At 49.4% G+C, this 22688-nt stretch overlaps 6 protein-coding genes across 9 annotated transcripts; 3 read left to right on the top strand and 3 right to left on the bottom strand.

Moving 5' to 3' along the window:
• Positions 1–41: 41 nt before the first annotated feature.
• On the bottom strand, positions 42–4667 carry lta4h (leukotriene A4 hydrolase). Its single transcript, XM_088406680.1, has 19 exons — positions 4431–4667; positions 3529–3659; positions 3352–3472; positions 3182–3250; positions 3010–3114; positions 2337–2389; positions 2200–2272; positions 2000–2140; positions 1899–1922; positions 1761–1831; positions 1586–1697; positions 1373–1517; positions 1201–1304; positions 1065–1135; positions 923–977; positions 750–845; positions 470–552; positions 303–407; positions 42–222 (listed from the first exon to the last, which is right to left on the bottom strand). Exons 1-19 carry the CDS (start codon positions 4578–4580, stop codon positions 96–98), a joined length of 1836 nt encoding a protein of 611 aa, XP_088262806.1. The 5' UTR covers positions 4581–4667; the 3' UTR covers positions 42–95.
• Positions 3225–9534, top strand: dennd6b (DENN/MADD domain containing 6B). The gene is made up of 21 exons (XM_088406681.1): positions 3225–3369; positions 5146–5351; positions 5547–5585; positions 5655–5697; positions 5782–5891; positions 5967–6047; positions 6174–6279; positions 6344–6423; positions 6481–6540; positions 6868–6923; positions 6995–7117; positions 7185–7280; positions 7344–7441; positions 7504–7569; positions 7634–7698; positions 7768–7857; positions 8454–8507; positions 8575–8684; positions 8749–8851; positions 8916–8990; positions 9233–9534. The coding sequence occupies exons 2-21, from the start codon at positions 5235–5237 to the stop codon at positions 9353–9355; spliced, it is 1695 nt and encodes a 564-aa protein (XP_088262807.1). The 5' UTR covers positions 3225–3369; positions 5146–5234; the 3' UTR covers positions 9356–9534.
• On the bottom strand, positions 9076–13362 carry gcc1 (GRIP and coiled-coil domain containing 1). 3 transcript variants are annotated; one of them, XM_088406678.1, is made up of 5 exons: positions 12470–13362; positions 12282–12398; positions 11175–12193; positions 10697–11101; positions 9076–10371 (listed from the first exon to the last, which is right to left on the bottom strand). In XM_088406678.1, the coding sequence occupies exons 3-5, from the start codon at positions 12105–12107 to the stop codon at positions 9547–9549; spliced, it is 2163 nt and encodes a 720-aa protein (XP_088262804.1). In that variant the 5' UTR covers positions 12108–12193; positions 12282–12398; positions 12470–13362; the 3' UTR covers positions 9076–9546. The 3 variants fall into 3 exon arrangements, with proteins under 3 accessions (XP_088262804.1, XP_088262803.1, XP_088262805.1); XM_088406677.1 differs by having other exon boundaries at positions 12334–12398; XM_088406679.1 differs by having other exon boundaries at positions 11175–12398.
• Positions 12791–14652, top strand: LOC148405540 (ADP-ribosylation factor 4). Its single transcript, XM_088406682.1, has 6 exons — positions 12791–13007; positions 13296–13376; positions 13597–13706; positions 13956–14027; positions 14101–14226; positions 14303–14652. The coding sequence occupies exons 1-6, from the start codon at positions 12941–12943 to the stop codon at positions 14387–14389; spliced, it is 543 nt and encodes a 180-aa protein (XP_088262808.1). The 5' UTR covers positions 12791–12940; the 3' UTR covers positions 14390–14652.
• Positions 14653–14705: 53 nt separating this feature from the next.
• On the bottom strand, positions 14706–15548 carry lamtor4 (late endosomal/lysosomal adaptor, MAPK and MTOR activator 4). Its single transcript, XM_088406683.1, has 4 exons — positions 15469–15548; positions 15313–15396; positions 14938–15055; positions 14706–14865 (listed from the first exon to the last, which is right to left on the bottom strand). Exons 1-4 carry the CDS (start codon positions 15469–15471, stop codon positions 14768–14770), a joined length of 303 nt encoding a protein of 100 aa, XP_088262809.1. The 5' UTR covers positions 15472–15548; the 3' UTR covers positions 14706–14767.
• A 480-nt stretch (positions 15549–16028) lies between these two features.
• cep83 (centrosomal protein 83) lies at positions 16029–22574 on the top strand. 2 transcript variants are annotated; one of them, XM_088406559.1, is made up of 16 exons: positions 16029–16037; positions 17655–17819; positions 17893–18031; positions 18133–18225; positions 18340–18471; positions 18547–18798; positions 19020–19151; positions 19260–19374; positions 19448–19592; positions 19655–19804; positions 19880–19955; positions 20382–20539; positions 20622–20751; positions 20854–20957; positions 21034–21214; positions 21279–22574. In XM_088406559.1, the coding sequence occupies exons 2-16, from the start codon at positions 17662–17664 to the stop codon at positions 21378–21380; spliced, it is 2067 nt and encodes a 688-aa protein (XP_088262685.1). In that variant the 5' UTR covers positions 16029–16037; positions 17655–17661; the 3' UTR covers positions 21381–22574. The 2 variants fall into 2 exon arrangements, with proteins under 2 accessions (XP_088262685.1, XP_088262683.1); XM_088406557.1 differs by lacking the exon at positions 16029–16037 and adding an exon at positions 16715–16840.
• Positions 22575–22688: the final 114 nt, after the last annotated feature.

Genomic DNA, 22688 nt, shown 5'->3' with positions numbered 1-22688 from the left:
TACAACATCGGCACACTGACGGAAATGAAGAAAGCGGCGCATTTCGCACAAAGACAGTTTATTTGTTCTTATGTGCTGTCAACGGTTGCCGGGTCCTACTGCTGCGCTGACACCTTCAGGTCTTTGGCCACAAGTCCGGAGGTCACCGGGTGCATGGCGCCCCGATGAGCCAGGAAGGCTTGCAAGGCTTCCTCTCTGTACTTTTCAAACTGAAAGACCTCCCTGAAAGAGTAAAGGTGGACGTTGTCAGACCAGCGGACCAAAGCGTCCAATTCCAAAGTGCGCTTCCTCCCCTCCCGTACCTGAAAAGCGGTCGCGTGAATTTCATCCGGCCTTGCTCTGTCGCCATCCGGAGCGCCGCGGGGACCGCCTCCTCCCAGCGGGACCGCACACACAGTCGCAGCCACCTGGACACAGAGCGAACAGTCACAGCGAGCTGCCTCAGAGCGCCGGGGGAAACCGGACCCACCTGAAGCGGATCTCCGAGTTCATGCAGGCGTCCAGATGGTACACCTCCTGCATCTTCTTCACGTGGTTCAAAGGAAGCGGCTCCTGAAAAGAAGAAGAAGCACAGAGCCGGCCCGGCCTGTAAGCTGTGGCGGAAAACCACAAATGAAACATTTTTCCCGCCAAGTGCTTTGGAGGTCTTTAAGCGGACTTTGCTGAAGTTGGCTTCCCCTCAGCCTCACTTAGGATTAGGGTTAGCCCCACTCTTATTGGATCTCCGAAATCTCTGTAGAGAGTTTTACCTCCTGCAGGAGAAGAGACAAGAACTCAACGAGCTGATGGGATGACAACTTATCCACATCTGACTGGCTGAAGCTGCTCAGATCTTTGTCTTTTGCCTGAAAAGAAACAGGGGCAAGGTTCTGAACCGCACATCAAAAAGAAAGAAAATAGGTGCGCTGCAGCCAAGTCTCACCTGGACCCATCGGTGACAAAGAGCAATACAGGCATCGGCCAGCGTGGTGTCGTAACTGAAAACAGATGTGAGAACACGCGGTGCATTGTGAACACGTGGGTCCAGAGTGGAGGATTTTCCTCAAATGCAGATTGGTCCTCACCGCGGTTTGACCGGCGGCATCCCGGGTGTGAACATCCATGCGTTCCAGTCCACCTTGTTCAGGATGTCCACCTGAGAGACAAACAACAGCTGTGGCTCCAGTGGATCTCAGATGGTATATACATGCAATGCCTCACTTTATCTTTAAAGTATGTGAAAAGGAAGTCCTTCCACTGCTCTGTGGTGACGCTCCTGTAGGCAAACATCTGGATGTAGGACTTGACGAAGCCCATAAAGACTTCTGAAGAAGGAAAACGAGACAACTCAGGAGAGCGGGCGGGACACAAGCACCGGTGGGACGTGACTTACCAGGACCCCCCAGGAGCTCTTCCAGGTGGTAGAGGAGAGCGAAGCCTTTCTCGTACGGGACGGAGGAGAAGGCGTCATCCGGGTCCACGTCCTGCAGACTGGGGACCAGGTTGGTCAGAGGGTTTTTGGCTCCGAAGGTGTTTACCTGCGCCATAACACAAAGGCGTGAACGCGGCGCTGGCGCCGGGACCGCCCGAGGGCTCGAGTCCTCACGGAGTCCTGCAGGTCCTTCCATCCGCCCATTGCCTTGAATTGGCGGAAGGGTTCCCCCTCCAGACGCCTGCCAATCATCCTCTCCAGGTACACCGTGTGACCCTCGTTCAGCCTGCGCACGCATACATGCTCATCAGTCTCATGAGACGAGTCCGGCCTAAGAGGGGTCACTCACCAAAAGTGCTCCCAGGTCTTGTTGGTCACCAGGTTTCCTGTCCAGCTGTGCGAGATTTCATGAGCAATCACCTGAGCGGAAGAGGACCACGTCAACATGCTTCCACATTAATGACTTGATGCTACATGTGACGCTTACGTTGGATAGAGATTTGTCTCCAGCCTGAGGACACAAGGCAGTAGGTCAACACAGAAGAAAGACCATCAAGTGTGTGTGTGCTTGCTCGCGGGCAGGCTCACCAGCAGCGTGGGTGTAGCAAAGGTCAGGCAAGGATTTTCCATGCCGCCGTAGGGAAAAGATGGCGGAAGGACCAAAATGTCGTAGTGGCCCCAAACGTATGGTCCAGCCAGGGTCTCTGCCGTCTTCAACATGGCCTCCGTCTGAGCATGCGACAGTTAGCGCTCACTGCCAGTGCGACAGTGTCATGTGGACAACGCACCTCTGAGAATTCAAACGCTGCTTTGTCCACATACTCCGCCTCGGACCACACTGTGGAGCGTGGCCCAATCTGCCTGGAACAAGAGCACGTCACGAGCCGCGGGGCACCAGCCTGGACTGGATCGGGACTACACTTACCTGCTCTCCAGAGCACCCACCACCAAGGCAATCAGGTAGGATGGCATGGCCACCTGAGCTCACAAGGCGACATGCATGAAAATCAAATAACTGTTATTGTTTTGTTTTGTTTTGTTTTTTTTTTTGGGGGGGGGGGGGTTGAGAAGATCATTTTTCAAAAGATCAGTGAGGGTTTATCAGTGATAAAACTTAAGATATGGATTCCAATGTTCCCTCGTTTATCACAGGGTTTATATTCCAGAATATACCACACAGTAAGTGAAATCTGAAGTTTTTGGTGCACAGTTTTAAAACCTTGTTCTTTGTTTGTTCATTATTTTTTATTATATGTGTGTTTCCCCATTTGTTTTGAGACAACACATCTTTGTGAAAACACATTACATTTCAAGTTGATTGCCTTTTTTCTTTTGCTTACTAAGGGTTGCATTATTTATCCAATATCATGCTTTGCGAAATGTAATCTAATCGCTTGTAATTTGTTGCATCACTTTGAGTAAATGTGATGCGGTTTTTCTTACGGTACGGTAAAAATGGAACTTTGACATCTACTGCTGTCAATGGCAGTGAATGAGTTAATGAGGTGTTGCCAACGGATGAAGGCCAGTTCCATTCATTTCAGTGGTAAAAGCTGTTAGTGTATGTGCATTGCGACTGAAGCAAAGCGCCATCTTACGATCTGTCTGAAACGGTAGATGATGCGATTGGCGTCCTGAGGGTCCGCGTTCTGACCGTCTCGAATGGCGCTCATGGCTGCCACCAAATCTCGGGGGACGGACACCTGCCGAAGAGACGCCCAGTCACGTCTCTCGCTGTCTCCTCATCGGTGTGTGCGCGTGCGTGCTGACCTGAGCGTAGTACGTGTGTTTGATTGCTGGAGTGTCCTGACAGGGCAGCATACTCCTGCAGTGATGAGCCTGCAAAACCAAAAAGGGCCCCCCTGTTATGACACCATCCCACAAAGGTCTGACGCAAGCCCGTGAGAGGGAAGTGAAGCAAGTAACAGTTAACGGCCCACCTGGCACTGGCTGAAGAGGTAGGGATGTTTCTTTCCCGCCGTCTGCTGGGGGGTCAGCCACTGAAGCGCGGGTGCGGCGGGCGACGTCTCATAAGTCACCTCCACGATCACGTGCTGCCCTCTGAACACGGTCTGCGCTCATCACCGGTCATCCGACGGGCGGGAGCGAGGACTCACCTGGAGAGGTCAAAGGGCAGCACTATCTCCAGCGGCGTCCCCTTGAAGGCGTGTTTAGGGCCCATCGTAAAGCGGGCTGCCTGCCCATTGGCGCTGACGGAGACGATCTTCAGGTCTCGGGTGTCCAAAGTCTGGGAGGGACAAAACGAAACTCGTTTGATAGCTCCTAGTATTTAAAAACAAAAACAACAAAAAAAACTTTGCCCCTGTTTAAAGTAAAGTACGCTGTCATCTTGAATCTGGTCTAGCAGGCATTTGTGGCATTAATTTCTTCCCTACAATTAGTTCAAACGTACCCTTATTTATAATCACCGAGTAATGTAAATAAAGAAATTCAAATACAAAATAGTGTACATAATGGCTACCGCATAATTGCCTGTCTCATTTCAATATTAGACACAAAAAAAGACTGTTTTCATTGAACGTCCAAGAAAACTTGATGAGGGAACGAATAAGTTGTTTTTTTTAAAACCGTCAAAAAAAATACCAATCAAGGCCCCCCACGTTCCTCCAAAACATTGACATTGGCAATTATGTGGCTGAGGACATACATTTTTAAATATACATAAACCTTTTTTATACTTGGCCAACAATATAGTTATTCGCAACATTTGTGCATTTTACTTCATTAAATAATTGGACTATTGAAAATAAAAAGAACCAAAAAAGGACACATTAATGTAGAAGGATTTTTTTTTAATTAACTGTACACATCCTTATGAACTTCATTTTGTAGTTATTTGAAAAATGCGGTTCGATGCGTTTGTGGACTTAAGTTTTCTCTGTACTTGCGCGAAAAGTCAAGTCAGTTTCCCAGTCAAAGTTCAGGCTGATAAAGTAAGTCTTATGTGGCCGCTAGCGGGCGATAGGAGGCGGCGGTAGTCTTGCGCGACGCGACCTACTAGCGACGAGAAGCGCTCCTCCAGGACCTCCACCGTCAGGGCCACTTTGCCTCGGATCACTTTAGTGTCGAAGTCGACGTGTAGGTTCAAGTTGAGGTGCCGGCTCGCGCACTTCTCGGCCGAAGCAAACGAGGACGGATCTGCAGACATGCTGGATGCTACTTTGTCCGTCTTCTCCACCGAAAGTGAACGCACCGGCAGATCAGCCCGCTATTCTTATAGGCCGGAAAACGGTGTGGTTACATCCGTCGGGCGGCTTTTCACAATATAAGGCTTTAATATCTGAAAGGTTGATTTGACCAAAATAAATTAATTGGACTTGTTCAGCTGAAACATTTGTGATTACGCGAAAACATTTCGGACGGTTAATAACACTCATGTTTTGGAAAAAAAAAGTGTTATCGATCGATGTCTTTGGAGAGGCAGGTCGTCTTGTTTCCAGCTCGTTCTGCTGGACGCCTTCCCAGTCAAAAATGCCGATTTGATTTTTATTTATGGTGCTTACTGTATTTCTTCGACAACGCTCGGAATTTCCGAACGGTTGGAGTGAAGCAATGCGCACGGTAAAAACTTTTAAACGCGCATATATATTTTTTCATTTATTTTCAAACGCGCACTCTTGTAGTTCCGTTGTCGTGTGATGACGTCACTGTGTCTGTCAAATCAAAAGCGAAAGTTTGTCAGAATTGTTGTTGTTGTTGCGCTTTGTCTCCAGCAGAAGGCGCCCCGTCCGTTTGACTGTCTGATGGTCCGTCTTGACTCGGGAGTTACGGACTGGACTCGCTCGCTCGAGCGACGGTCAAAATGAACTCGCCGGACGACGATGAAGCGGACCGGCGGCGTCCGTGGGCCCGCTTCTCATCGTGGCTCGAGTGCGCTTGTGTGGTCACCTTTGACCTAGAACTCGGACAAGCCATCGAGGTTCGGGCTCTTAGCTTAGCATCCTTAGCATGACTTGTACTCAGAACATGTAACCAATGAGACGCGTTGTGTTTATTTGGTGGAACCTCCGTACTATTGGTGAAAAATTCAGCGTGGGCACTTTTAACTGTGGAAGTAGTACGTCTTGTTTCTGCTGGAGAAGGGATGCGATGAATGAAACTGTTTCTTTTGCAGCTGGTCTACCCTCCCGACGTGAAGTTGACGGAGAAGGAGGTGAGTGGATGTCAATCAAGTTGTGCTTGAAGGAGGTCTCTCTTCCCAACTGATTGTTTTGACCTTCAGAAAAGCAGCCTGTGCTACCTCTCCTTTCCGGATTCGTACTCAGGTAAATGTTGTCTTCTCATGGATGGTCCTGGTCTACACAACTTTCATCTTGAAAAACAAACTCAAGTTTTGCGTTGTTTCCCAGGATGCATTGGGGACACCCAATTCAGCTTCAGGATGCGTCAGTCTGTGGGTCGCAGGCATCCCCAACCCAGCGACGATCTCTACAACAGGGATGCCCCTGTCGCCCTGCAGGTAAGCCCGCAAAGTGATGAGAAATAATCATCAGAGGTTGAAACAATCATGGGGTGCTCTTTGTCTTTCCTTTAGCGAGACACGGCGCATTTCTACGGTTACGTTTACTTCCGACAAGTTAAGGACGCCTCGATCAAGCGAGGATACTTCCAAAAGGTGACGTAGCACCAAATTGTTTTTTTTTTTTTAACTTTCATGTAAAATGGCGGGGAAGTGTCTTTTGAGGGAACGTGACAATGTTTGTGGTCGGGGGCGTGACTATGATGTTGATGTGCGTTTCAGTCTTTGGTTCTGCTTTCGCGGCTGCCGTTCGTCCAGCTCTTCTACTCGGTGCTCCACGTTGTCGCACCCGATTTCTTCCTCAAGTCACAGCCTTGCCTTGAAACTGGTGATGTCACCACACGCACACGTAGATAAATGGTTATGAGGATATTGATGATCAGTGTGCACAGTGTGCAGGCAGATCGACCAATGGCCTTTCTTGGCTGCCGGCCTGACCTTTAACCTCCCGCTAATGGACGTGGTCTTCCAGGTGAGGCTGGTGCACCCCCTATTTTTGGTGGCCTTTTGACTTGATTTTTTCCCTCAGGTCCGAATTCCATGCCAGAAGGACAAAGCGGGTAGTCCGGTGAGAGCCTCAACTAAAGAGGTCAGACCTTTTTTTTTTTCTTGGCCTATTCGATCCCTGTTGCCTTCCTAGATGGAACATCTTGTGGTTTGCATGGCTCTTTTGCTGACTTGTGGCTCAAAAGACTGCATTTTTTCTCTTTATGTGGTGAAATAAGAAACAAAGTCACAAGAACAGCAGAATAATTGTGTAACCTTTTTGAGTGATGAATGTGGAAGGCCAATTCCGAAACCCCAAATTTGCTGAGATTACTTTATATCATTCGAAATCTGCCTTGCCTTCCGTTGTCTCCTCTGAATTCCCGATGATTGTGGTTCACGGTACCAATGAGCAACCTTGAACCCTCAGAACTCGGTGCCGATACCGACTCTGCTCCCTTCCGTACATGAGCTGGACCTCTTCAGGTGGGTTCCGCCGTTACTTTAATATCTTGCGCCGGTGTTATCGTCAGTGAACTGACCTTTGACCCGTGCAGTTGTTTCCAGTCAGTCCTGATACATCTGCAGATGTTGTGGGAACTGGCGTTGCTGGGTGAGCCGATGGTGGTCATGGCGCCGTCTCCCGCCGTATGCTCGGAAACTGTATTGGCGCTCGTCAGGTAGCTGCGGCCAATCGGGTGGGGGCGCCGCGTGCACGGTTGTCATAGTAACCGTGTAACCACTCAGCTCCATCGCCCCGCTCAAGTTCTGCTGCGATTTCCGGCCGTACTTCACCATCCATGACAGCGAATTCCGAGAGTACACCACCCGGACGCAGGCGGCGTGAGTAGCGCACCGGCCCCGCAAAGTCCCCGTTCGACTCCCGAGCTGTGCCGTCTCGTTCAGGCCCAACGTGATTCTCGGTGTGACCAACCCCTTCTTCATCAAGACTTTGCACAACTGGCCTCACATGCTGCGACTGGGAGACGGCAGCGGCACGTCAGGTGATTTGCGCGCTTTCTTCTGCGGCGTCCGACCGGATCTGAGCTCGGTCGACTCCCATCAGGTGACGTCCCCAAGCAACTCAAGATCAAGAAAGTGACCAAACTCAAGACTCTGGACACCAAGCCAGGTTTGTGGCAAAGCAGTTTTTCGTAGGTGCACATGTGTCGAGTCCCTCTGTGATGACTGCACAGGCGTCTTCACGGCCTATAAGAGCTTCCTGCTCAAAGACAAGGTCCTCATCAAACGTCTGCTCAAGGTGAGGGCAGCCGCCACAGTGATGGCAAATCCACGCGGCCTGAAACGCCGCCTCGGTCTCGCTCCGCAGGGCATCCAGAGGCGGCGGCCGTCCGAGGCGCAGAGCGCCATCTTGAGGAGACATTTTTTAGAGCTCACTCAGAGCTTCATCATCCCACTGGTAAGAACCACGACACCACATCAACCGGTGACATCTTGCTAGCTAACGTGTACCGGGCACAAATACGAAGCCTCATGGATCAATCTATCTAGCGATTAACATAGGGAGCGTCAACAAACGAAGTGACACATCAATCTCTGTAAACTTGCCGTTCACAGCTTGTTAATAATTTAACATAAATGTCACAATTAACCCATTCAAATACCCAAATACGTTTTTTTAATACCTTTGAGTCCAAGCATTCAATCTCACGTATATAAATACTGTTTTGTAACCACTCACGATAAAACAAAGCTTTACCGTTCCGCCATTATTATTTGTAAGTATTAAGCCTTGTTTATATACCGCTTGTTTGAAAGAAGGGCAATAAATAGACATGACGAATAATCGTGATTTCAATATTGACCAAAATAATCATGATTATTAATTTGGCCATAATCTTGCATCCCTAGTTCATAGCGATGACGGTCCCAGAGCCTTTTTGGACCTTACTATCGAGACAAATTCACACCTGGGATATCCGTGGATCGCCCAACATCACTATGTCCTTTAAGCGTGTTCCTGGGCTAACGCTGCACGACCTTGACCTTTTTCAGGAGCGCTACATGGCCAGCCTGATGCCACTGCAGAGGTCTGTGACGCCCTGGAAGGTAAACCAGGCCCAGTAGCACCTTCGCATCGGATCGCCGGCGTTTGCTCAGGTCGAACTTTGTGCAGACGCCACCGCAGATTCGGCCATTCAGCCAGGACGAGTTCATATCCGGTCTGGAGCGAGGCGGCCCTCAGCTGACCTCGCCTTTGCGAGGCGATTGGACGGGACTCTACAGGTAGGGCGTGGTATCCCGATGCAAAGGCTGGGTTCTGCTTACGTACAAGCCATGCTTTCCACAGGAAGTTCTTTAAGTCTCCAAACTTTGACGGCTGGTACCGCCACCGTCTCCGGGAGATGACTCGCAAACTGGAGGGTCTTCACCTGGAGGTCATCTGCGAGGCCGTGAGTAGCTATCGTCCTAGCAACCGGAACTTCAATATCATCCCTATGCTCACGTTCCTCGCAGGACTTTCTGGGATGGACTCGAGACAAGTCGGAAGTGGAGATTGTCGACCTGGTTCTGAAACTGCGAGAGAAACTTGTGAGTTTGAGTCCAACTAAAAAAAAAAACAAGCGGTCTACTTTTAAAAGCAGTAGCGCTGGACCAAGTTGAAAAATCCAAATGATTAAAATTCTTATTTTATTGCAATTACATCACATGACAAAAACGCCCCCCCCCCGCTTTGAGAAGCACTGGTTTAAACTTTTGCTGTTGCCTTGCTGAGACAAGCAGATATATCATAAAATCATATGTCTATTTCCTGTGTGCTTTTTTTTCCCCAGATAAAAGCTGAAAGGCAGCAGCTGCAGGTGCCAGAGGACATTCTCAACAAATTGGAAACGTTGATCTCCTCCATCGCTAGCTCGCTACCACAAGACCTGCAAGACATGCTCAACGCTCAATGATGCGCTCGCTCGCTCGCTCGGTGATGGTACTGCTCCACATCTTTGTTGACAACCGCTGAGTGCAGTGAGCGGAAACGACAGAGTCAAGATAGATGTGGCAGCAAGTAGCCATGTATTGGAAAGTTTTGCATCATCCTCGTTTTGGACAATAAAAAGAATCTGTCATTTGGAAAAAGCAAGATGTTTGCCAGCTATCTCTTGTGGGTGCTCCACCACGACGTCCCCTGCTGCCTGAGGACAGACTGCTTCTCCTGCGGACTGAAGTGGAGGATGCTGAGGATGGCGTTGAGCGTCTGCTGTCTGCCGCCGGCGTCGGGCAGCGTCAGAAACTTGTAGATGACGTTCTTCAGGTACTCCACGTTTGAGCCCTCGCGCTTCTGCTCGCGGAGCAGCTGGTCCAGCTGCGCTTGCAGCTGGCTCGTCTCCTCCTGGTGGCGCTGGGCGCCGGCCGCTACTTTGCCGTGAAGCCGGTGGACGTCGTCCTCAAGCTGCCGCTTCTGCCGCCTCAAGCCCGCCACCTCCACTTCCTTTCGGGCCAGCTGCTCGGCGTACAGGAGCAGCGCCGGCTCGGAGGACGCGGCGTAGCGTAGGGCCCGCCCCGCCGGATCCGCTTGTCGCTCCTCCTCCCCGTCTGCTGCCCCCTCGTTCTCCGAAGCGGCGGGAGCAAGGGTGTCGCGGGATGGTGCCGCGGCCCGTAGGAGCTCCAGCTCCCGGTCCTTTTCATTCAGCAGCGCCACAGTCCTCTCCCGCTGTTTTTGCAGCTCGGCCTCCAGGTGTAGCAGCTCGTCGCGCCGCGCCGCGTGGCCGCGCTCTGCTTCCTGCCGCTGGCGGCGCAGCAGCGCCGTCGCATGCTGCTGCTCTTGATGCAGCTGCCGGCGCTGCGCCGCCGCCGCCTTGTCAGTCTCCACGCGTAAGGTGATGTACTTCTCCCTCAGGTCAGCCAACTGCTCGCGGGCCTCCTCCAGCTCGCGGGCCGCGCAGCCCTCATCGGCACCGCTGTTGCTCTTGGTCGCCGCCTATGTGCAAAGACATCATCCTGATTAAAAAAAGAAGTCCAAAAAATTGTTTTCCGAGAAGAAGTATAGTACTTGCGCACTATAAATGATTTGAATCTCTGTTGGGGATAGCTATATTGCCACTTTTTGCTGCTGGAGGCTCGGGCAATGGCTGATTGGGTTTCTGGGTTTGGTCATGTGACTTTGCCAAACCGAGTCATCATTAGCATGAGCTACTGTCATTTCCAGTCATCAAACTGGATTATGCTGCTACATTTTGACTTCCTCTCAAAGCCCCAAAGATTTACAAGGGAGCGTCAACAAACCACTGACATATCTACAGTACCTTCGCTCGTAGCTTGTAGCGCTCCAACTCGTCCTTGAGCCGCCGCAGCTCCTCCTGACACGCGGCATCTTGGACAGGTTCCAGCTGGCTTGGAGTCTCGGTGCGCTGGTTCTTTTGAGCGGCCAGCAGCAGTTTCTTCACCTTCTCCAACTTGTCCTTCAGGGCCGTCACATCCAGCTGGGAGTCATCCAGGCCTGTGTCATACGAGGCGAACCTGCTGGAGGCCAGCGTTTGGTTCTCGGCGTCCAACTGCGCCAGGCGTTCTCGAAGCCTCTGAGCCGCTTGCTGCTCTTGCTGCCTCGCCTTCTCGCAAGAACCCAGAAGGTCCGAGAGCTCAGACACGCGCTGCTCCAGGCTGCCCACCCGGAGCTCTGCGGCGTGGGCCCGTGCCTCCGCCTGACACAGCTACACACACAAACACACCTAGCGTTATGTTGCGCCAACGCAAGCGTGTACATCCGCTTTGGCCAAGGGCTACCTCGTGGTGGTGATTGTGGAGCTGCTCCTGCAGGCTCTTCTCGAGCTGGCCCAGCTCATGTCTTAGCCGCTCTACCCCGGGATCCGCTTCCTCACGCTCCTCCTCGGCCGCCCGAAGCTTCCTCCTCAGTTGTTCGCGCTCCTCCCCGCCCTGGTCCAGGAGAGCTTCCAGGTCGGCCACGCGCTCGCCGGCCCGCGCCGCCGCCAGGAACTTGGCTTCGGCCTCGTGCAGGCGAAGCTGGGCATCCTGTCGCAGGTCCCGTTCCTGCTGCAAGATCTTCTGCATTTCCTGTAGCTGCTGCAACTGGTGGCTCTGGTCCTGCTCACGTTCATGCTGCTGCGCGATGACACGAGCGCGGCTCTCGGCCAGCTGGAGCTGGAGAGCTCGGACCTCAGCCTCCTGCCGCGCGGCGGCGGCGGCCAGACGCTCCTGCAGGTCGTCCACCTCCTGTTTGAGTTGGCGCTTGTCGGCTTGGAAGCCGGCCTCCATGCGAGACTTCTCTTGCGTCACGGTGGCCAGCGCGCTGGTGAGTGTGTCCAGTTGCTTCTTCAGCCGATTCCTTCCGCGCTCCGCTTCCCCGTCATGGGTGACCCCCACCTGCTGTTGCTCCGCCCCCTCGCTGGCTTCGGAACAGCTAGCGACGTCTACTGCGTCGTCTTCCTCCTCCACGTCCCTTCCCGCATTGTCCCTGTCACCCTGAAGGACAGCAGCCCCCTGGCGGAGCTGCTGGTTCCCGTCCACGTCCTGCGAAGTGCTTAAGACTTTCAGACTGGCCTCCAGGGCCTCCTTTTCCTTCAGCAGACTCTTGTAGGCATGGACCACATCCTTGAAGCGGCTCTGGTACTGAGAAAGCTGCTTCTTCTGGGCCTCAACAGTTTCCACTAGCTCTTTCCTGCTGGGGCCGCCCCCAAAACTCATTCCAAACTTCTCCATGGCTTGGATTCCCCTCGGAATGCTATGGTGAAGCCGCTATCAAACTGCCGCAAGGATATCAGCAAGATTGTTGGTTGTCTTGGCTTCTAAAAAGTGGAGAAAAACCTGTTATGGCAGAAACAGCTGCTGTGCCTCTGGGTAACACACACAGTACACTGTGACATTTGACATAACCTCATTGGATGTGTCAACCTCATGGTAAATGCGACAAGATCCACAACTCAACTGTTTGACGTGGCGGGTGCTGGAGCTTATCCCGTGCACTTCGGGCAGTAGGCGTGGTAAATGCCACTTCAACAAAAAGTACAATACTTTTTAAGTCAAAAATTGCGCGACATCACCACCAACGATCTTGTTCTTACCTCATCAGACATCGGTCGCGTTGCGTTTAACGATCAATTGGTTTGAATTCGAGTTTTTAAAAGCAGAAAAAACCCGCTGCGATTTACGTTTACCAACATCCACCATGTTGTCTTGAACCGGAAGTGATGTAGGCGCAAAATCCCATTTTCAGGGTTTAGAATTTTTTTTTTTTAATCTCGCTAATATTAATACAAAGCCTTGGTAATTCCTGGCAGCAGGACGGGCTGGTTGAAAATGTCAAGGTTTCGGAAGACACCAAGTGTTTGCTCTACAAGTTGAAATAAAGTTTTCCCAGCGCTTCGTGACGTCATTTGTTCCGCGTTGGCCTGGACGTGGCACGGAGGAAGAAGGAGAAGAGCTCCGAGCTTCCAGCGGGCTCGCGGTTGGACCAATTCGCCCAAGCCGAACGCGAAGAGCTCCCTCTCATCTCGGACTACGACGCCAGACTCTGTTGCGACGCTTGAGTCAAAATGGGGCTGACCATCTCGACGATGTTTTCCAAGCTCTTCGGCAAGAAGCAAATGAGAATCCTGATGGGTGAGCGCCGCTAAGCTAACGCGAGCTACACTGAGCCAACTCGCTTGTTGACGAACCGAAGCTTTGCCTGGACCCGGCACTTTTCGTTCTTGTGGAATCACTCTTAGCTTCTTTTTTGTCTTTGTTTGCGCTTGCTTTCCCGAACCGAGCGTCAAGTTGCGACGGGCGGCTAACATCAAGAGCCGCCATCATGCGATCAAACGAGTTAGCTGTCATAATACTTGGACGTGTCTGTTTGTGGTCTTTTCATGATTCCTCACTCGCGTGCGTGTTTTACTGTGTTGACAGTGGGCTTGGACGCAGCTGGAAAAACGACCATTTTGTACAAACTCAAGCTGGGAGAGGTCGTCACCACCATTCCGACCATCGGTAAGTAGAGGCGCCTGACGTCATCGTTTTCGCGTGTGGGGGTTTCCGGCTTCCTCCCACATTCCAAACATGCACGTTGAGATTGTGAGTGGGATTGCTTTTTTTTTTTGTTTTTTGTGCTGGACCTCGGTCTCTTGTCTTTCATCCAGTCAGCTTCCCTTGATATCCGATGAAGACAAGTGCAAAAAGAAACGGAAAAGTTCCATTTTGCATATTTCAGGTTTCAACGTGGAGACAGTGGAATACAAGAACATCTGTTTCACCGTGTGGGATGTTGGCGGCCAGGACAAAATTCGACCTCTGTGGAGACACTACTTCCAGAACACACAGGTTGGCGCATGCACGCGAGACATGATGAACCTCCGTTTATCGTAGCGTGTATTGTTTAGGCTTAAGACGTGAGAGGAGTCCATTTTCCCTGCTCACGCGACGATTTTGATGGGCAGTATTCAACACATTTCATAGTTCTGACCAGAGCTGCCAACTCTTCCCGATATTTTCATTCGACACATTGGACTTTTTTAGCGTAAGCATCATCACGATTTTCCGTGACACTTTGGTTGTGCTAATGCGTGGCAGGGTCTGATTTTCGTGGTGGACAGCAACGACAGAGAGCGCGTGGCGGAGTCGGCCGACGAGCTTTCCAAAATGGTGAGTCGGCGAGACGAGCGCTCAGGAGTCATAGCGCGAATGGTCGCGTGATTTTTTTAATTTCGCCCCGCAGATCCATGAGGATGACCTGAAGGACGCCGTCCTGTTGGTGTTCGCCAACAAGCAGGATCTTCCCAATGCCATGGCGGTCAGCGAACTCACCGACAAACTGGGCCTGAACGACCTCCGCAGCCGCACCGTACGTATCTCTCACCCGCTTGTCGCCGCAGGCATATTGAGTGGTCTAATTTTCTTACTTGCCCGCCCACGCTCAGTGGTACGTGCAGGCCACCTGCGCCACTCAGGGGACGGGTCTCTACGAGGGCCTGGACTGGTTGTCCAACGAGTTGGCCAAGCACTAGACGGTGCGCACCAAACAGGAAATGGCGGCAAGGAATTTCACAGGACTGTTTCTTCATTCTTTTTTTAAATTATAACCGTCAGCAGGAGGCAACTTCTGGGACTTTCGTTCTTCTCTTCTCGCGTTCCTCGTGTTTGTTTTCCTACGCATGTTTTTACTCCGTCACGTGACTGAATGAGAGAGGCGGGGCTCGTAGCTGTGGCGCTGCGACCCTCGAGGCCTCGCCATTGATGTGAAATGCAATAAAGGCGTTTTCCTTTGGGATCATTTGAATTTCTTGAGGACTCATGTAAGCAAAACACAACAAGCACGCTGCAAAAAGTCGAAACATTTTATTGAAACGTGGACTAGGCATGACATCACTTTGGAGCAGCGACCCTTAAACACTGATTGCCTCCTGCTGGTTGTGCTGGCGTTTGACCACAAAAACCTTCTGACCCGAAATGGTCACCGTGAGAACGAAATCCTCCAAGATGACTGAAGACAAGACAAGGAAGGATGACACACGGAGGATTAGAAAGAAGGCGATTGTGTGCGAACGCGGGCTACCTGACATGCGTTTGAAAGGCACATCGGCCGATCCCGCCAACCGGAAGCGACTGGCAGTCCGAACCATCTGCATCATCACGCCGGCTGTGTGCTCGTCGTTCTCCAGCTCACCCGAAGACTGAAAGACGCAAAAACCAATTGGCAATTTGCATGTGGCCCTTCCCGCACCGTCCACATTTTGTTGAGACGTTTCAGCGCTCACGGAGGCTGCAACAGGAATGTATTACACATCGGAAACATTGATTACGCTTTAATATGCAGGGGGGAAACGAAGGTGTCCCAATGGCAAGCAATCAGCGGCTCACCGAGATCACCTCTAACCTGCCCCACAGCAAAATAAGAAAACCGAACCAGCCCCCGAAAGTGGTCACTCACGGCCAAAACGCCGTCCTCGCTGATCACCAAATAGCCGAGCTGGTCCGGGATCCGCTCCAGACCCGCAGTAAGTGCTGCAGTCGTCTAAAACAACACATTCACTTGGCTGTTTAAATGTCACAATTAAATACCCAACGTTTTAGTGCTTAAACTCACCATGCTTTCTTGCTCGTCCTCCTATTTACAATTTACGGAGTCTGTCACTTCCGGGTAATTTTCACGTGACTGCGAACGCTTCACGGACGTCGGGAAATTAAGAAGCGATCTCACAAGCAGGCGCGCACGCGAACAAACCAAAACGAGGGCGACTTGAGGAATACGTATTATATGTGTATTTACAGCTTCTACTAAATTGGTAGTTGTTTCGTTTTTAAACTATGTGTCGTAAGGCTTTTTTGTCACGCACCCGTTTGAGGAAGTACTGTACTGAAATTGAGAATGGAAAACCCTTGTAGTATTCCATTATGTCCACAAGAGAGCAGAAAAGACACCTGTAGTTCCATCACTTCCTCAATTTTGAGTTGAGTGTTTATGTTTGCGTTTATTTAACAATTACTCCCCTGTGTCAATTGTTTCACATGTGAGGGAGCACATATGAACGACTAGATAGCGGGTAATTCTCAAGCGGTCTAAAACATCGCTTCTGGTTTGGTTGTTTTAATCTTTTTGCAATTCATAACATGCAGCGTTGTAGTTTGTGCGATCGGGTGGACGGGATGCGTCAGGTCAGGATACATTTGCTTTTTTAATGCATTTTTTCTGTTGTACTTTGACGTTTCTGTTGCTGCATTGATATCTAAATTTCTTTATGTTCACTATAGAGAGAGATTAGTCCGAGCACATGCAGAACATGCAGTATTCAATCATCGTTGTGCTTTAATGCATCAAATGACTTTTTGCTTGGGAATTGAACGGTTACGGCTTTTGTTTATATTTTTTTGTGTCTGTGTTGTATTTTATTTTGTGGAATCGGGTGTAAATTCAATGGTCCTCAAATTGTCAGGGCTTTTTTTTCTAAACAGCGGTTCATACACTACATATACATACAATAATAGTATCATTAATATTCGCCCCCCTCCCAATAAAATAAAACTTAAAATATGAAAGGCCGTTCAAAGGGTACGAAAAGTTTCGTGTAAAATATGCACAAACATATAAATAAACCAAATTACCCTCCCGAAACCCCATCAATCAAAATCAATACTCGATGAGACAATCACCAGGTGATTTTATAATCAGCGTGGCTGTTTTTATCAGACTCAGCTGTGTCCGGGAAGGTAGTGGGGAGATTATTTTTTCTTACGTCCGTCAGGTGTAATTGTGCGTTTAAAACCGAAGATGGCAGTATAAGGCCATATTGCGTATACACTACCAGATATTTAGTAGAGAAAGAAGCAGCGCTTGTTTGTAGTTTTCAAATGCGCTAGCGAATTGGCTAAAAAAGCTAGCGAACCGACTATGAGGCAAATTTAGGAGGAAAAAAAAATATTGGCCTTCAATGTGCCCCTTTCAACGCAGAATTAGAAACGTAAGTTATACTTTTGTTTTGCATGGACGCAGAAACGCGATCCTCATCAATGTTCATAAACTTTGTAACCTTCGCTCGGTGTGGGTATACGGCGAGAAACTAAGCAGTTTTTTTCTCAGTGCTATTGTTAAAAACAAGAAGCAACTGATTTAATATCAAATATAATTGTTTGTCATTTTGGACTGAAGTTTGTTGAATGGCGTGAGACAGCGCGCGATTTTTGAATACACGGCGTCATTTTCATTGTGAATTCTAGTGCAACGTCAACACAACAGACTGTATATTTGTCGCAACACTCTTTGCACAAGTTTTTTTCCTCTCATTTTCTGTTACTTGTCCAAAATAGTATAAGAGAGATGGAGCCAATCACCACACCGTGAAATCATTATCCGCCCTCGCAGAGCACTGATGTGGCCTCTCTTAACATAAATTAGTTTCAGTGCAATTTCACCAGGGTAACTAGTTTCGTCGGAAGAGGATATTTGCAATGAAATTATTTTGTCCCTGTAATCTGTTGCACCAGACTCGTGCGGTCTCCACAACAGACGCCGCAGCCAAGCAAGGGAGCTAACTAATCACTTGAGGTTGATTAACAACCTGGTCCTGACAGCTAAGAGGCTGTGATTGTATCGAATAATAGCCTGACTCTTCGCATGGCTGCCATGGTGACTGACAACAAAGACAGGCACTCTTCAAATGCTGCACCAACTTGACTCGGGGTCTCCCTTGCATCTTCATTATTGACCGGGCAGCTTGTGGATTCAGACGCCGGCAGGTTAAAGAGTCCTTTGTCTTTTCCTGACTTCCATACCAGAGGTGACATGACCTCCTCGGCCCTCCGGCAGCCTTTTCCGCTCGGGGCCGGCTTGGGGGCGTCCGCCGGGGCCGAGATGGAACTTCAGAAAATGCTCATCGACGAGAGGACCAAGTGCGAACTTCACCGAGGCAACTACGAGACTTTGAAGGCTGAACACACCAGGTCGCAGTTCACCTAACTTAATATTTGTTCGATCAGTGCCGAACATTTTACTTACGAGAAAAAAAAAAAACAGCTTGCAGGATGAGCTCATTCGGGTACAAGAGGAAGTTAGGCATCTGCAGGCTCAGTTGGAGAAGCTCCAGCTGCAGTTAGCCGAACGCACAAGAGAAATACTGGACAAAACCAGCGAGGTGGAGGAGCTCAGGCTGCAGGTAAAATGCTCATTGATCAATATTGCTTTATCCCATGCAGCAAAACATTTGAAAATGAATGTCATATTTGTAACTGACGTGGAAATAAAAACGTACGGCAGGTGATGACTCCTCAGCGTCTGGAGTTGCTCAGAGCTCAGGTGCAACAGGAGATGGAAGGTCCAGTTCGGGAGCGCTTCGCCAGACTGGAAGAGGTAAATGAAATCGGTTTAGTACCTGCTATCATGTTTTGGATATTTGTTCCAATGAGGCATTATTTGAAAAGCGCTTCTTCGCCACGTCCGATAAAGTCTTGCGGTTTTGTGAAGGAGGCGGAGAAGTACAGGACAGAGTTCAACAAGCTGCGCTATGCCTACACCGTGCTCAATGCCCAGTTTGAACATCAAAAGGAGGAACACGCTCGCGTGGTGGAGGAGCATCGAATTCGCTACGAGGCCGAGGTGACTCAGCGCCGTTCCGTCCGCGCTCCGAGCGAGCTTTCCCCACTCAAAAGTCCGCCTTTTTCCTCGGCCCAGATCGCACATCTGGACAAAGACAAGGAGAACCTGATGGCCCAGTACCAGAATGCAGAATCGCTGCAGGACAGGAAGCAAGTGGAAGTTCTCCTTCGGGAGAAAACCCAGCTGACCTTGCGCTTGAAGGGCCTGCAGGCCGACGTGGCCGAGTTGCAGGCCCAGAAGGACCACTCGGAGCAGCGGGCTGAGAATGTTCAACGAGTTCAGAACCGGCAGCTGGCAGAATCTCAGGCTGCCCTGAAATCTCTGGAGGTGCGGCATCCACCATCTTTATTATCCAATTACCCGTGATTCATTCATTCATTCTTGTTGACAGCGAGAGGCATCAAAAACTGGGCCGGAATTGACTGGCCTGGAGTTAACTTTAGTGAATGAGTTAATATGCAAGATCCTAAATTGTTGCATAAATGTTAATTAAGAATTTTTATTTTATTTTTTTAAATAAATGTCTACCAGTACTGCCGTTATTACAGGCAGATTGTCAATCTTTGCGCTTGCGGCTGGAGCGGATGGAGAGCGAACTGCGGCAGAGCCACGAACAAAACAGTCTTCTCACCGGACAACTGCACAAAGCGGAGAAGCAAGTCAACTCTCTTAGTGGCCAGGTCAGCTGTTTTTATTGATCGTGTCTAATATCTATAATCCATTTTTTTTGTACGCGAGTGTAGGAAAATTAACGTCACGTGCATTGCGGCGCTACTCTGTGTTGACAGATCGAAAGCATGACGCATTCCCATAAGATGGAGTTGGCGAGCGTCAAACTGGAGTGTACCCGCTCCAAATGTGAGCTGGAGAGGGAGAGAGACACCCTAAAAGGCCACTTGGCAGGTAAGTGCCCCCCCCCCCCCTTTCATTAATTAAAATCTCAGATTGAAAGCTCTGACAAATCATTTTTTTCCAGGCCTGCAGACAGACGTGGAGGTGCTCAAGCAGGCGGTGGAGAAGCACAAGCAAGTTGTTGTAGAAAAAGAGAGGGAAGTGGCTCGGAAAGTGCAATCAGCTCGTGACGAGGAGATATACAAATCAACTGCCTTACACCAGGAAAAGTAAGACGAGAAAATCATTGCGGCGCAAGAAGAGAACCTGGAATTGAAATTTATGCTGATAGGATGGAGATGGAGCACCGCCTTGCCGAGTTGGAACAGCAGAGGGCGCTGCAGGACAGCAAAGAGCAAGCCCAGAAAGACGAGTGGGAGGAAAAACTCCGCCTGGCCCAAAGAGGAGAAGAATCTGTGCTTAAAGAACTGCACAGCATGAGGTTTGTCTTGCTTTGTTAGGAAGTTCACTAGTTTTTTTTTTCTTCTGATACACACCTTTTGTTTTTGTCTTTCAGAACGCGATTAAAGCAGCAGAGTGCACAGCTGGAGGAGCTGCAGAGACAGACGGTCGAGGTGGCAAATTTAAAGCAGGTGGGGCAAACATTCAGTGGCACAGCCGTAATTCTTTGAAATTTAAGTCGCCCAAGGTTTTTCGTATAAAAAACGCATGTTTTATGTATTTAGCTGAGGTCGGGGTGGAAGAATTGCAATCCACGTTTACTCCAATGCACTTAAGTTCAACCTGAGTGATATCAGTAACGAGTACTGAGCGGCCCTCGATACCAAAGTGCTGATACCACTAGTGTGTTTTTATTTTTTAGCATGATAAAGAGCAATGACAGATCATTAAAAAAAAAAAAAACATACCTATAGCATTTGTTCAGCATAATCGCATGAAATTAATGGCAATAATTTTCTTTATTGTTATTGTACTGGGTAATTTTGTGTTTGAAAAAAGATGAAGGGAAAAGAACTTGAATTTATATGAATGGTTGGGCTTTTTTTTTTTATATATAGAAAAACGAGGAGCTGTGCGCAGAGCTGGGCACGTTGTCACGCTCCGAAGCCGAGTTAATGGAAGCAAACCTGCGCCTGAAAGCCAAATTGGATGAATTGAGGGAGGAGCTGAGGACCGCCCGAACCCAAGCGGAGAAGAGCCAACATGAGGCAGAGCGGTACTAACGAACACCACGCTTGTAACCTCAATTTTGGCTCATCACGCAGTCGAGCAAAAAATAAAAGCGAGTCATGGCACAGGCGAGTGGAGGTGAGGCAAATCGAGTGGCTGGAGGAGAAACACAAGCTCCAAGAGCGAGAGGCCAAGCTGGATGAGAAATATTCCCATCTCAAAGAGAAAATGAGGAAAGCGGCGCTTGCCCAAAAGAAGGTACGTCTCACGGGGACAAAAGCCTACTTGAACATCCGAACTCCATTTACACTTGAAATGCTCACTTCAGTATTAAAATCCGACGTTTCTTGCGTGCCGTAGAGAAGAACCCAGACAGAGAACAAAGAGAAGAGCCTGCACCATAAGATCCAACTGTTGAAAGCTCAAATGGAGGAGCTGAAACTGGAAGTCGCAGCAGCCAACAAGTCAGCGTCACATTCACCATAAAAAAAAAAAATCAAAATAAATGATAGCCATCTTCTTTGGGTACCTTATTCGCAGACGTCCGCTTCACTCGGAGGAACACGCTCAGCTCCGCAGGAGGATGCGAGAGCTCCAGCGACGACACGACGAGTTCCGGCGCCTCCTGCTGGGCGACCGGGGCGCCTTCACTTTCGGACCCTCCATCCTCACCTCCACGCCAAACCCGTTCGTCGTCGGGGACGCGGCGTCCAACGTACCGGTAAGTGGGCGTGTTGACAGGTCGGAGTTGGGCGCAAGAAGATCTCGCCGTTTTTGCGTTCCAGGAAGAGGAGGAGCGCAGGGAGTTGGTTCTTCTGCGTGAGAGGCTGGACGAGCTTGAAAGAGCGCAGCTGCATCAACTACAAGAACTGGACGGGCGTGGCTGACCACCGACAAAACAGATTTTTTAACCTCTCAATTAAAAGTCGCTCAGGTCTGTTTTTATTTTCACTCTTTACGTTGTACAGTCGGCCCCCGGTTTACGAACACCCTGTTTTACGAACAATTCGACTTACGAGCGTGGACCACGGAGATTTTTGTCCCCCACTTACGGGCAAACCTTTCGTCTTACGAACAATCGGACGTGCCGGCCATTGTGTATGCAAATATTTTTTCGCTTAGTTGCGTCAACAAAATCAGCAGTTGACGCTTGTGACAGTAACGTGAACGCTATTGCTCTTACAACGTCACAGTCACGGTGTCAGTCACGGAGTCAGTCATGGAGATGCCAATATGCTATTGGTCGATTAAGGTCACCCGGTCTCACTCACGGAGATGCTATTGGCCGGCGTCACGTCAATCACAGAAATGCCGATATGCTATTGGCCGAACGCCTTTATCTAGCTTGATGGCACAGCTGGTCGGGATGGCAGGAAGGAGAGAAAATGAGTGAAAAGCGGAAGGGAGGAATGTTGTGAAGACTTTGCAAACTTTATCTGTTAGACATAGCTTCTAAAATTGCTAGTAGCGGTAAAGGAAGAAGTAAGAGGATGATATGTTTTAGCATCTCCGTGACTGACACCGTGACTGAAACAGTGACTGTGACATTGTAAGAGCAATAGCATATCAGCAGAACTGTGTTAACTTTGAGGGTTGGTCTCTGCTCCCCTCCGCCTCCACTCAGCTCAAGTCACGTCGCTCCAAAGGCAAATATCATTTTTCCTTTGTATATGTTGTTTAATTTAACTGCACAGTAGATTGTGTATAAAGTCGTGATGTTTTTACCTAAGGTTTTTGCACGCGTTGCACGCATTCACGAATTAACATAGGTTTGGATTGCCCGTCATACGAGCAGTTCGAGTTACGAGCGTAGCCGCTGAACGGATTAAGTTCGTAACACGGGGGCCCACTGTATTTGAGTGGCAATACACGCGAGTCATTAGCTTACAATTTGCTGTAATGTTAAAAGAAAACCATTTTAAAAATTGTCACATTTTTTTCTTGGTTTTTTGGACAAAAATCCAGAATGAATTTGTGCATGTATTTGTACATGAAAAATCAGATGTTTGTGGAAAAATGTGAAAGGTTTGGACTGTGCGCGTGGATCTGAAGAACATCAAATGAGTGTTGTACAAAATGGAGAAAAAATAAACAGCTTTTTGGTTTTTTACAAATGTGTGGCTACATTTGTGATTTACTCTGTTTTCTCCTAATAGACGCACGTCGAATCAACTTGATCAGCGGTTTTCATCAGA

The sequence above is a fragment of the Hippichthys cyanospilos genome, chromosome 22, assembly GCF_059441005.1.
Source record: "Hippichthys cyanospilos isolate Australia breed blue-spotted pipefish chromosome 22, RoL_Hcya_1.0, whole genome shotgun sequence".
Classification (NCBI taxonomy): domain Eukaryota; kingdom Metazoa; phylum Chordata; class Actinopteri; order Syngnathiformes; family Syngnathidae; genus Hippichthys; species Hippichthys cyanospilos.
Note: the sequence above shows the minus strand (reverse complement) of the source record. Positions and strands in the feature narration are given on the sequence as shown.

What these genes read in the sequence shown, in the direction of transcription:
- lamtor4 (XM_088406683.1), bottom strand. An exon ending in GCGAGGACGGCGTTTTGGCC is followed by an intron (nt 15,056 to 15,312) that starts GTGAGTGACCAC and finishes TGCGTCTTTCAG; the next exon opens with TCTTCGGGTGAGCTGGAGAA. An exon ending in GCCTTTCAAACGCATGTCAG is followed by an intron (nt 14,866 to 14,937) that starts GTAGCCCGCGTT and finishes TCTTGTCTTCAG; the next exon opens with TCATCTTGGAGGATTTCGTT.
- cep83 (XM_088406559.1), top strand. Translation starts at nt 17,662, where the DNA reads ATGACCTCCTCGGCCCTCCGGCAGCCTTTTCCGCTCGGGGCCGGCTTG. An exon ending in CTGCCCTGAAATCTCTGGAG is followed by an intron (nt 18,799 to 19,019) that starts GTGCGGCATCCA and finishes CCGTTATTACAG; the next exon opens with GCAGATTGTCAATCTTTGCG. An exon ending in AGGTGGCAAATTTAAAGCAG is followed by an intron (nt 19,956 to 20,381) that starts GTGGGGCAAACA and finishes TTTTATATATAG; the next exon opens with AAAAACGAGGAGCTGTGCGC.
- LOC148405540 (XM_088406682.1), top strand. Translation starts at nt 12,941, where the DNA reads ATGGGGCTGACCATCTCGACGATGTTTTCCAAGCTCTTCGGCAAGAAG. An exon ending in CACCACCATTCCGACCATCG is followed by an intron (nt 13,377 to 13,596) that starts GTAAGTAGAGGC and finishes TGCATATTTCAG; the next exon opens with GTTTCAACGTGGAGACAGTG. An exon ending in ACTACTTCCAGAACACACAG is followed by an intron (nt 13,707 to 13,955) that starts GTTGGCGCATGC and finishes AATGCGTGGCAG; the next exon opens with GGTCTGATTTTCGTGGTGGA.
- gcc1 (XM_088406679.1), bottom strand. Translation starts at nt 12,107, where the DNA reads ATGGAGAAGTTTGGAATGAGTTTTGGGGGCGGCCCCAGCAGGAAAGAG. An exon ending in TCCACAATCACCACCACGAG is followed by an intron (nt 11,102 to 11,174) that starts GTAGCCCTTGGC and finishes TTGTGTGTGTAG; the next exon opens with CTGTGTCAGGCGGAGGCACG. An exon ending in GCTACAAGCTACGAGCGAAG is followed by an intron (nt 10,372 to 10,696) that starts GTACTGTAGATA and finishes CTTTGCACATAG; the next exon opens with GCGGCGACCAAGAGCAACAG.
- dennd6b (XM_088406681.1), top strand. Translation starts at nt 5,235, where the DNA reads ATGAACTCGCCGGACGACGATGAAGCGGACCGGCGGCGTCCGTGGGCC. An exon ending in TGAGAGCCTCAACTAAAGAG is followed by an intron (nt 6,541 to 6,867) that starts GTCAGACCTTTT and finishes TTGAACCCTCAG; the next exon opens with AACTCGGTGCCGATACCGAC. An exon ending in TCATCAAACGTCTGCTCAAG is followed by an intron (nt 7,699 to 7,767) that starts GTGAGGGCAGCC and finishes CTCGCTCCGCAG; the next exon opens with GGCATCCAGAGGCGGCGGCC.
- lta4h (XM_088406680.1), bottom strand. Translation starts at nt 4,580, where the DNA reads ATGTCTGCAGATCCGTCCTCGTTTGCTTCGGCCGAGAAGTGCGCGAGC. An exon ending in GTGGGTGCTCTGGAGAGCAG is followed by an intron (nt 2,273 to 2,336) that starts GTAAGTGTAGTC and finishes CTCTTGTTCCAG; the next exon opens with GCAGATTGGGCCACGCTCCA. An exon ending in TTTGTCACCGATGGGTCCAG is followed by an intron (nt 846 to 922) that starts GTGAGACTTGGC and finishes GTTTCTTTTCAG; the next exon opens with GCAAAAGACAAAGATCTGAG.